Source organism: Arachis duranensis, chromosome 3 (genome assembly GCF_000817695.3).
Source record: "Arachis duranensis cultivar V14167 chromosome 3, aradu.V14167.gnm2.J7QH, whole genome shotgun sequence".
In the NCBI taxonomy this organism is placed as follows: Eukaryota; Viridiplantae; Streptophyta; class Magnoliopsida; order Fabales; family Fabaceae; genus Arachis; species Arachis duranensis.
The window spans coordinates 1,183,049-1,195,929 of record NC_029774.3 but is presented as its reverse complement, the minus strand read 5'-3'; the positions used below and the strand labels follow the sequence as shown (position 1 = coordinate 1,195,929).

General features: G+C 27.1%; 1 protein-coding gene across 1 annotated transcript; it reads right to left on the bottom strand.

Moving 5' to 3' along the window:
* Positions 1-5,219: 5,219 nt before the first annotated feature.
* Positions 5,220-12,881, bottom strand: LOC107476985 (BEL1-like homeodomain protein 8). The gene is made up of 5 exons (XM_016096953.3): positions 12,732-12,881; positions 9,411-10,435; positions 6,973-7,367; positions 6,797-6,857; positions 5,220-5,952 (listed from the first exon to the last, which is right to left on the bottom strand). The coding sequence occupies exons 2-5, from the start codon at positions 10,410-10,412 to the stop codon at positions 5,473-5,475; spliced, it is 1,938 nt and encodes a 645-aa protein (XP_015952439.1). The 5' UTR covers positions 10,413-10,435; positions 12,732-12,881; the 3' UTR covers positions 5,220-5,472.

Below are 12,881 nucleotides of genomic sequence, written 5' to 3'. Positions count from 1 at the left end.
ATTCACCGTTTTAGTTATATTATTGTTACTGTTAATTAATATTAGAAATAATAGTACTATTAATATTATTATTTATTATTAGATTATTAGTATTAGCACTTCTGTTATTGTTACTATTATTAGTAGAACGTAACTTGTGTTTTGATTATTATGAAAAAATAGCAAAATGTAAAACGCAACTTACATTTTTACAGGTTTTATTTCAAAAAAATATTTTAAAATAAAACGTAATCTGCATTTTATATTGTTCAAAAAAAAAGAAGATAAAAACATAAAATATAACTTGCGATTTGTACTGATATCATAATAGTGTAAATATTTTATAAACATCTATTTCATTGTGTAATATCAATATTTTTTTCATATATAAAATAATGAGCCTCAATTCCTTGCAGATATTAACAACATCACTTCGCAGCAATATTCCCACGACACGACCTCACAATGACCCTCAGATCAGTTACATATCTGCTGTTTTTACTTTATAGATATATGTGGTAACTTAATTATTAATTATAAATAAACTATATATGAATGATACTCCTTTTTAAGGATTTTTTATTTTAATATGAAAGAGTGGAAGAGTTTTATATTAATGTTACAAAAAATAGAGATTTACAGTATTATGAAGGTACTATTCTGCGTAAATACAATACGCAGAATATGTATTGTAGTGACAATACACAGACTGTGTATTGTAGTTTAATATTAAAATAATATAATATGCAATTTGCGTATTATAATTTAATATTAAAATAATACAATACGCAGTCTGTGTATTGTCTTTATAAATTAAAAAATATAATCTGACAATTTTCATTCTGCAAATTTTTTAGTCTCCAGAATTTTGTAAAATATTATAACTTCTAATATTAAAAGATTACACTAATTTTTATCTAATATTCAAAAAAATTAACCCCTTTTAATACTATAAATTACATTTAGTGGATGACGAGGGTGAAAATGGCTGAGTATGTTGATGGATGAATTTTGGGTTATTTGGTGCTGAAAATATTGTCAAAATGTTAATCATTGACCTAAATACTTATGCTCTAATAATACAAAAAATAAATGTATGACAAGAATTTATCTATATATGATCCAATAAATAAATAAAAAAAGCATGTAACGATTTATTCTTTATTTCGTTTATACATAACCTATTCCTTTAAAGTTATAACATTTTTTTAATTCATAAGTTAATTCAATTTATGTTTCCAATCATGAATTCCAATAGTACGTATTACACTTTTTTTTTTTAATCAAACCTTTCTGCTTTTCCAATTTCATGAGGGTACTTATTAATAATTTTTTCAAATTATGAATTTTTAGTTTATTTATAAAATCTTTTAACATTACAATAAATTCGATAGATAGCAACAAATATTCTGTGGCAGTTAAAAGAAACCGCTGCAAAAAAAAAATCGTATCATATGATGAGTATTTTTAGGCAATATTTTTTTACTTGTTTTAAAATCATAAATTAAATGTTAAGTCATCAATTATATATGCTGGTTAAATTTTATGCATTAGTTGATTTAGAGATAATGAATAGAATAACTTTTTTTATATTTATTTGAGACTCAGTTTATAACTATAAAACAGAGATAAATTAAATAATTATCTATATTCCATATACAATAATATAATAATTATCAAGAAAGTATATGTTTACAATTTAATCGGATGACCACATTTGAAATAAGAAGGAGAAGAAAACAATAATTCAAAATTGCCTGGACATCTATGAAATAAGAAACGTGTCTAATTACCAAATACATACCAATACTTAATTATTGACTCTTAATAATTTATCATTTTATATTATTTATTTTTAAAGAAAAATTTATGAGTAAGCTTTATCAAAAATTAAATTTAATAAACTCACTTATTTGCCCTGTTTTAAGTGGATATCCCCTATTATTAGTGCCCACCATAGAAATTTTTGGACAAATCATCTCATCATTTTATATATTTTATCATTAATTATTTTAATGGGCATTCATCGCACTTAATCTTGCCTCATTGGTGGCAATACCCCACCATAATAATACTATTATTTGAAGTTGACTTCTTCCCATTATTTACTATCTCATATCATAACCATAACAAGAAACCAATATATATATATCTTGTTCATAATAATTTAGAGATATGTTTTGTCATTTGCTTAATTTTTCCTTAAAAATAGTACTTGTTTGATATCTTTTCGGTGTTTGTTTTTGCAATGTATGTAGTATCCAAATATACTACCTAAAAATAGATGGAGGAAGTCTATATTTAATAGTATAACTTTGAACATGTAATTATTATTGATTTAGTTGTAAGACACTACAAGAAAATTTAAATCGACAGATAGCAGCAGACAGCAGCGGTTTTTAGAATTTGGCAGCAGTTAACGCGACGGATTTAAAAGAAGCTACTACAACCGCTGCTATCTGTTCTGTAGAGGTTAAAAACTGCTGTTATCCGATTTTATAATCACTACTATCTGTCAATTTTCCTGTAGTGAGAGTTTAATTTTAAACTACTAATAATATAAAGTATTTTATACGATTATTTTTCAATTAATTAAATTCATGTGTTTAGATTATTTTTTAAGTAATATATTTAAAAATGATTTATTTTTGTTAATGTGACTATATTATTAATTTGTTTATATTAAATTTTTAGACTGAAAATACATTAAAATTAATTTATAGTTATACTTATGTGACTTATATGCTCATTGGTAGTCTCTCTACTTAGATTATATTATATCTTATAAGCTTTGACATTTTTGTGACTAAATAACTAGAATGAGGCCTGCGGTGATTGCAACACTACTACTATTATTGTTGATGGTGGAAATTAGCTCTTGTATGGCTACATATAATAATAGAAGAGCATTGGTGATGACAAATTTGCATGAAGATCATCAATTATTACCACAAAATGATGGAGTATTAAGTGATGATAATAATGATCACCATCAAATCCCAAGAAAGGAATATGATAATAAACCTGGCTCAGGCCAACATACAATCACTGATGAAAATGATAATGGTCACCATATGATTCCTCGCAAGGATTATCCCCCACATACTATAGCCAATGAAGGAGGAGGAAATTAATTAACTTAATTAATGTTTTATTATTTATAATATATATAAACATAGTTTGAGGGACTCCAATAAGTATGCACTTATTGTCCATTTTATAATATGTAAAGTTTTGTGTTATATGTGTAGTCTTTTATCAGTTTATGTAACATAATTTAATGAGTATATATTTGAATAGGTTATTAAAATTTTTTTTGTCAGATATTTTCGTTTTTAAAAAAAATTATTACATTTGAGATTTTTAAATTTTATAAAAATAAAATATATAACTCCTTATTTTAGTTAGATCTATTATTTTTATTTAATCATTTAGACAAATGAATTTTTAAAAGTATGATGAATGATTTATATATCTTATTTTTATAAAATTTAAAAATTTTAACGTAATAATTTTTTTTTAAATGAAAATATCTGAACGAAATTTTTTAGAAACTTATTTAAATATATACTTTAATTTAATTTTTAAGCACTACAGAATAGTAATATATATGTGTTATGTAATTGTACAAAGGAGAGTTTTATGATGCTTAAAGAATTGATGTCTAGCTTGCTTAAAAATGAAAAAAAAACTGTGAACTCCACTTTTTATATTTGTATTATGTAATGTAAAAATTAGACATGATAGACAATATCTTGTACAAATTATTATGTGTTAATGAATAAAATCTAGGATATATATATGTTTTGCTTCAAGATTTATTAATATTAATAGTGTCTTTGAGTTAATTAACTAGCTAGCTAGTATGTAGTGTATGTATGTGTAAATTAAACATTCTGAACTTGATTTCAACTTCATCATTATTCTATTTATTGACTAATAAGAACTCTAATGGGGTATACCACTAAATCTTGCCGTTAATTGGTAGACAGAATCTCCAAATGTGTTAATATTATTTTAATTTTATTGCTTCATCATCATATAATAACACTACTAATACTATTTATAGTAGGTAGGTGGCACTTCAGATATGCATAATCACATTCAGCTTTCTTGAACCTTCGTTTTTACTTTTTAGCATCAATCACACATCTGATCCTACAAGTTGGAGTCATTTTCGATTTCAGATATCTTCTTTGTCATGCATTACGTCATATAAATATACATATACATAATCAGGGGCGAAGCTAGGGCAAAAAATTAATCCTATAATAAAAAAAATAAAATAAAATTTTTAAAAAAGACTAAAATAAAATTTATATATAATTTATAAAAAAAAATTTGAAATTTAAAAGGGATATCACCCCCTTTTGTTATATGTGGCTCCGCTTCTGTACATAATATATTTGTTACTAAAACCTAAAAAGACACTGTTACATTTTTTCATATATAAAAAATCGAAATATTAATAAATTTATTTATTTGAATAAATATTAAAAATTTAAATTTTATTTTGTGTAAAAAAATTTTTTGTGTAATAAAATATTTAAACATTAGTTTTAATTATAGATAAATTTGTTAGTATTATAAAGCTTTTATAAATTATTACGAAATGTATCTGAAACAGATTGAGCAAAAATAAATTTTTTTTTAAAAACAGAGACCATAAAAAAGATGAAAATAACTAAAGTGCAGATTTCACATTAATTTTAAAATGTCTAATGTTTAAATTGGCAAAAATTTAAATAAAATAAATGTAAAATAGATTAAAAATACCTTAAATATTAATATATTTTATAATAACTTGGTCATTATAAAAATAATTTTATGTAATATAATAGATAATTATTTCTCTTACTATATGAAAAATTACATCACATTGAAATAGGCTAATCTGTATACTAAAATATGCCCTTGTCATGATTTGGGCTTGTCACTTGATCGAGGCCCAAAATGATTGGGAGACCTTTATTTTAAATCTCATGATTAAATTATTTGGGTTAGAATATGAAAACAAATAAAAAGTTTAATTTGCTCATAAATATAAATAGAAAAGTAAAATTCAAAACTTCAATACTTGCTTAAATAAGGATCAACTCACTCAATTTTCAATTCTTAAAATATTCAGACAAACTTAAAAGTTTATAATTAAAAATCATAAAATTACTTATTTAAAAAATTTAAATTAATAAAAAATATAAATTTAAATAATTTTTAAAATTTTTTTATTTAACTCTAAAAAAATCAAATTATAAATTTTATACTATAATTATAAAGATATTTATTTAAAAAACTTAAACCGATAAAAAAATCGCATCATCAATAATTATATCCCTAATAATAATATAACGCCCAATAAACTAGTATCTACATTACCCCTTCCATCCCTTTAATTTCTTTATCAATTAAGCAAATTAAATGTTTGTCCAATATGAGAAATTGAGAATATAGAGGTTTTCCAATTGTCACGAGCTTGGCACGTGATGTTCCTAATTACCCTACGAAATCATGAATCATGTGCCCTCCAAAGTGGTGTCTAAGCTGCTCCTCTTGTTGTTGTTGTTGTGATCCTTCAACTCCATGCCTTAATTCCAAAGTTAGTGACACAGGTCCAAGTCCCCGAACCTCGGCGCCGACACCGACGCCGGCGCCGCGGAACGGCATCAAACCCATCAATGTCCCATCCATGCATTCCAATTTAGACCTCTTCTCTTGACTCCATTGTACCTCTTCATCATTGGCCAAGGATGATGATGATGATCCCATTTCCAAACACCGAATTTGCCTCTCCGAGATAGCGAGAGGTTGATCAACTAATACTTTGGCATGGTTGCTACTTTCATTGGAGGCTGAATTTCCCTCCCCCATTCTATTGCTAGAAATCTGATTGGCGCCTTTTGTTTCGAGCATGTGAATTTCCTCAACCATTGGCTTCCATACCCGGACTCTAGCATTTATGAACCAATTTGATACCTACATTATATTCATTATTTAAATTGTTACATGTATAATGAAACAAAGTAATAAATATCCAATTCATCCATGCAGAACACACAACAAAAAATTTATTGGTAATATTTAATTAGGACTATTCTTTATGTCTCATACCACAAATTTAGCACTAGTTCATGATTAATACACACAAACTATTTAGATATGAATATATTTTCATGTGAAAAAATATATCAAATTATTTAATAATTTTCATTACAAGGTCAAACCGTATCAATTCTTAAACAAATAATAGCTCATGCTGTGAGAATATAAAAAATGTGAGAAAGTTATTAGAATTTATTATTTTTTATTATTAGTTAGTCATTAATATTTAAAAATATAAGATAAAATATGTTATTGGATTACTAGATTAAAATAACTAAACTAAAAAAATTGAATTAATAACTGAATCATGGCCAAAACTAATAAATTCTAATGGATTCTAATATTTCTCAAAAGTTTACAGTACTCTATATTCTTGTTTTCTTCCAATTGCACAAGTAAGAATTGTAAAAGAAAAATGTCTTAACATTTGGTAAGGACCCACTTAAAAGAGGAGTGGATTCTCTCAGTAAAAAAAATTGGATAGTGTCAAGTGTTTAATCTAACTATTTATTATTCTCTCTCTTATTTATTTTTGATCTCACTTATAAAATTAAAGGAGAGAGATCCAGTAGAAAAAAAATGGAGAAGATCCATTTCCACTTAAAAGTTAGAAGCAACCAAGAAAGTATGTCAAAACACATATCAAATCAAGCAAGTAGAAATAAAAAAGATCATAGACAAAATTATGCATTCAAAAGGACCGCCTCCTTCTCCAAACCTGATTTCTTGATAGACCAGTTTGAGTAGCTAGCATATGTTTATCTGTGTCCGTGGGGTACCTGAAAAGAATTTTCAACACCAAAAAAATTTAAAAAGAAGTCAACAAACTTAAAATTTTGGGGAGGAAAAAATATAATTATTCAAGTGGATAACAAATATAGCTTAGGAACATACGGATGAAGAAAATGCTCAAACAACCATGATTTAAGGATGGCCACGGCGCGCTCCGGTAAGCCGCGCTGCGGCCTCCAAACATGTTGTTGAGGTTCAAAGTCCATATTACCCCCACCACCACCGGGCTTGTTCCTCTGTAACCTCGCCATGTTCGACTCGAATCGGTTACTAGTACTCGTGGGGGCCGGCGGCATTGTCGGATAATCCTCTCCCAAGGCTTGACATATAAGCTTGAGCTGACCGGAGATGGAGTTCTTTAGGGACTTGAAGTTCTTTGATACTAACTTGAGCGCCAAGGAAACGTATGGGGTTGCAGAATTGAGGCCTGCCACTGTCTCAAAGGATGAAACCACCATTTGCATTTGTTGATGGTAATGCTTGTATCTCCTTGTAACCTATTATCAAATTAAAATTTTAATTTCCCTAAATAAAAAAAATTATGTATTGACACATTAGTAAAAATAAAATTTTTTTGCTTATTATTTAAAAATCATCTAAATGTATAAATCTGATTTAATAGTTAAAATTCAGTACATCAAAATTAAAAATTAGAACTTATTACGCTTCATTCTAAAAAAAATTATTAATTTGGAAAAAAAATGAGATGTCTAACATACATGATTTTTTCAAAAATTGAGAATTATTTTGAAATAACAACTCTTGTAGAGCAATGAACACAGAAAACATATGTCCATAAAATAAAATAGAACATGTAGTAGGAAACTCCATAACTAGAAGAACAATTGCAATTATTATGGTAAAATTATTAGAAGATGACAAAACCGAAAAATAATTACTCACCAAATATATACGGCAGGATATTCCTCACCTTGTAACTATTTTTGATAGAGCTTGGAACAAACATATTATTATTGGACTTTATGAAAGTGACAATGTGCAGTGTCCTTGCTTAGACTTTGAACTCCAAGTTGAATTTATAAATAATTGTGAAAAGTGAAAGTTAAGTGAACCCCAGCTAATTTGTATAAATATGAATATGACAAATGAATAATTTAAGATATTTTCAGTTAAACTAAATTATTAGCAACTCATTTTACCTACTCCAAAAATGAAAATAAAAAGACTTAGCTTGATTTAACAAGTTAAAAAGATTAATAATTAAGGATATAAATTATAAAACAAATGGTGATGGCTATAATACCTAAAAATATTGCCTAACTTATTATAAAATGTTAAAAATTAATATTTAATTTTAAAAATATAAAAACAAATAATTTTTAAATATTTAAAATTTACCACATCAAATTATAAACATCATATATAGAATTCACCAACACAAAAATAACATTACCAATAAAGTAGGTGAAATCTTAATTCTTCTGCCATAGTCAACTTTAATTAGCCACTCCATTCAAAGTTTCAAACCAACAGTGAGATTATCAAGAACACATGGATTTAGAAGGCACATTTGAAGTGAGTTACTGACACATTGGAAGAGTAACTGTACACTATTTATCTCTACTACTAAGCAATGATGCAATTTGGGTTTTTTTCCCCCACATTATCTGGGTGTCACATAAATAAACCTAACTAATAGTTTGTATCTTTGTGACCTAACTTTATAGCATCCACGGTAAACTAACTGACACCAAATAAATTAAAAGAGAAGCCATGCATGCTGCCTTAAAACACAGCCTTTATGTCACAACAGTTAATTCCTGACAAACACTAACCATACCAAATACATATTACACATAAAACTTTGGTCATCTCCAATAATACAATACTTCTTGAAAATTTTAAACACAAGAATTAATTATAAATAATATTAGTAGAAATATAATCATTAATATTATCTTTTTTTATTAACTTAAATTTTTAGAATGAATAATTTCATAATATGGTATGAGATCTCTATGTCCAAAAAATCAAGAATTTAATATTATTGGACTCCAAAAAAGTAAAAAAAAAATTATATAAAACAAAAAAAGAAAAAAATTATATGCGAAAATCAATCAAACCTAAAAATCTTTTTCTATCAACTTAAATTTCTAGACGGAGTAGTTTCGGAGTTTTTAATTTTGATATTAGTTTTATAGTAGTGTTTTTTAATATGTGAATTTTTGTATTTTTTTCATATGGAGATCATATGGAGATCACAAATCTGAACTTTCGATTTGTGAAGTTTATTTTTTTTAAATTTTTAAAACACAAAACCTACCCTTTCAATTTGTGTTTCAGTATTAAAAAAATTTTTAAATGTGTAAATCGAATCCTTCCATTTGTGATTAACTCTATACTAAATTAAAACACACTACTTCTCCATAACTGAGTATAACACAACAATAATTTCCATATGAAAAAAAACAGCCAGTAGTTTCGTGACAAAGGTGATGTATAAAACTATGTTTATTTCTAAATAATTTAAATTAAAGCAGGTTACTACATAAAAAAATGAGGGCAGAGAAAAAACCAACCTCTTCTTGCATGAACAGTAGTTTGGCCTTATTCTTTTGGCACTCTGGCCGAGAAGGAGAAGAAGAAGAAGGGGCATGGAACATGGAAGAAGATGAAGAAGAACCTGCTGCTGCAACATTATTATTATTATTACTACTACTACCACCTCCCTTTTCAGAAACAAGTAACCCATGATCATGGTTATCATCATCATCATCATCGGCACAAGTAGTAGTAGAAGGCCATTCTGATGTTGATGGAGCAGAATGGCGGCGGCAATATTCATCTAACAACTTTTGACATGGCTTCAAGAACCTTGAACTCTTTAAGATTGTTGCATATCCCGTGAATGGACCTAGTGGACCAACACTGTTTCTGTAATAGTAACTTGATGATGCAGGAGAAGTAGTTGATGGCTTCATCATCATCATTGGATTAGTAGTAGTAGAAGATTTCACATGAACATTTAATGGTGATGATGATGAGAGTGATAAGGACAACCCCTGATGATGATTATTATTATGATTATTCCAACCACCAGCAGCAGCAGCAGTAGGGGTACAATTGTCAATAACATAGGGATGATGATGCATTTCTGAGTTATTAGAAGCTGGCTTAAGATTCAGAATATCTTGCAAAGCCGCATTATTATTACTACTACTGCTACTACTATTCTGTTGTGAAGAAGAATAATGTGCAACCGTCACTATATGGTTGTGGTTATTAGCCACACTAGGACTTAGTGTTGCAAAATTATTGACCATGCAATTACCCGAGTAATAGTAACAGTTGTTATTAATCATACATTGTTGTTGTGGGGATGAAGAAGCATAATAGAGAGATTGTTGTTGTGGTGGTGGTTGTTCAACATCATGAAGCATGTTGTAGATTCTGGAATCTTGTTGGTGAAGTGAAATTTGTTCTTCAAGGTTTGTTGGGAAATCTTGTTGTAGATTCTGGAATCTGAGCTTGTCACGCCGAATTTGCTGTGCAACATGCAATTCAGGCCTTAAGCTACTCATTCCGATCCAACTAATCAATCCTCCTGCAATCTCAATATTATAATTAAGAACTCATCATTTATATATAATTATGTATAGTATTAATAATGTAAAATTAGTTAAAATAACAAAATTAGTATATACTTGACATCATCTCATTAGAAAAGTGTTATTACTATGAACATATATATTTGGTGGCTAATTTTTATTATTAAATAAAAAACTAATTATTTTTATAAAATACATTGACATATATATTTATACACAAATATATATAATTAATTATTAATATCTATATAACATTTTTGTATTGTATATATTCTAATTGATTAAAAGAGTATTAAATTGAAATTTTAAAAATAACAATATTTTTTACAAATATATAATAAAAAATCTTTTAAAAACAAAAAGTGTGCCTTAATCTTTTCTCAGTGCACATTAGAGATGATAAAACCAAAGGAATGATTAAGAAAAAGTATAAGGTATTAATATATTATCTGTCAATTTATTGTTAATAATAATTAATTATTATATTTTAAACACGTATATAAGCAAACACATCTAGAAAATACATTTATAAAAACACTTTTATTAGACATAATCGTAAAAAAATATTTTTATTAGATATATTTACAAAAACACTTTCATTAAACATAATTATAAAGAATTCTATTAAACGTAATTATAAAGAAGAATTGGCAGAAATTAATAGAATTTTTGTTGGTAATTTAGCGGAATTGAATGATTAATTAATCAAAGGTGATGAAGGTCCACACACTCCCAACTAGCGGTTACAATAATGCGTGAGATAAGAGAGGGGCCAGGTTGGGAGACAGAAAAATTAACTACCATGAGAAACCAAACAACAAAAATTAATTACTACTCAACAAGCTAGGATTAGATGTTATTGAAAGGACACAAATGTGACCAACAAGGTTTTCGGTACAAACATTTCTACTATTTCAGTCTTTTCCCTTCATCTATCTGTGTCATGAGAAGACATGCAACTTGGGGGAGACAACAACATTAACTAGGCCATGAAAAATGTTACTATTTGTAATTAAAAACCACATTAGGTGTTACAAAAAGACAGATGTATGAGGCCAATTAATTAGGTTCCACATCTAATAATAAAGAAGGTAATTATTAAGAGATCCTATTAATAAAAAACATTATTATTAAATAATTAAATAAAAAAGGCAAATTGCTAATGCATTGAAGGAAAAAAAATAAAAAGCGCAATATTTAAAAAAATTTGATATGCTATTAGAGCAAACAATTGAGTAGATTTTAGACTTTTATTAAAAATGTAGTTAATAATTTGTATAAAATATAATAGAAAGTAAAAAATTAAAATATATTTAATTAACATATACATCAGTACAAGACTAAGACACTTTACTAAAGAAGTGTTTAAACCTGAATCATAAAAGAACTATATGTGGTTTAATCAAATTTTTGTTTTGACTAATTATTTCTTGTTGTTGCTAGTTTTCAATTTTCATCCTCATTAATCTTTCTACTTTTAATAACTTAGCCAAAAACTAAAGAAACAAAAAAAGAAAGAAAAATGTATATACCCCTATATATAATTAACAAGCTAGCCCTTCTTCCGTACTAATAAGCATCATCAATAATATTATTAAATTTTTCTCCCTTGACATATATGAAACTATTCCAACCACCAAAATAAAAACAGTGCATTATCTCAAATATTTCTGTCGGTAATAATAATAATAATAATAATAAACTATCACAAAAGAGAAGAACTTATCAACACAGAAAATAAGAACATAGAAGAAGTTGAAGAATAAGCTATCATATATATATATAATATTAAGTAATAATAATAACTCACGTATAAGCTAACATCACATATAATACACTCACTGAAACCCTAGCTTTGTGATGATCTCTCTCTCTCTCTTTCTCTCTCTCTCCAATTGGATCTATCTATGTATCTATGTATACGTGTGATGAGGTTGGTTTTGAGTAGACTCACAAGTCCACAGAAATCTTATTATTCTCTGCTTTGAAACCCCAAAAAGAAGTGAAAACAGAAACAGTAGGAAACAAAGAAAGAAGAAAGAACAAGGAAGAAAATATATACTTGGAGACACCTTGATAAATGTGCATATACACCTCACAAAACAAACCACGTTCAAATTTAAACAATATATATATAATATTACATACAGAAAAAAAGAAAATACAACAAAATATATAACCTAGGTAGAAGAAGTAGCAGAGAGTTCAATGAAGAAAAAGAAAAAGGATAGAACTAACAATTAAAAGGAATAATAATTTGAAAAAAATCATGTGATGCACAAGTGGTGATACCTTGAATTGGATGAGAAGATCAGAGATGATGGAATTAATAGAGTAGCTGCAATTTTTGGGAAGATTCTGAGAGATAGAAGAGCGTGTTGGAATGAGTGGGGAATAGAAAGTGGGAGAGTGTGAAGGTAAGCTAAGAAGAAGAGAATAGTG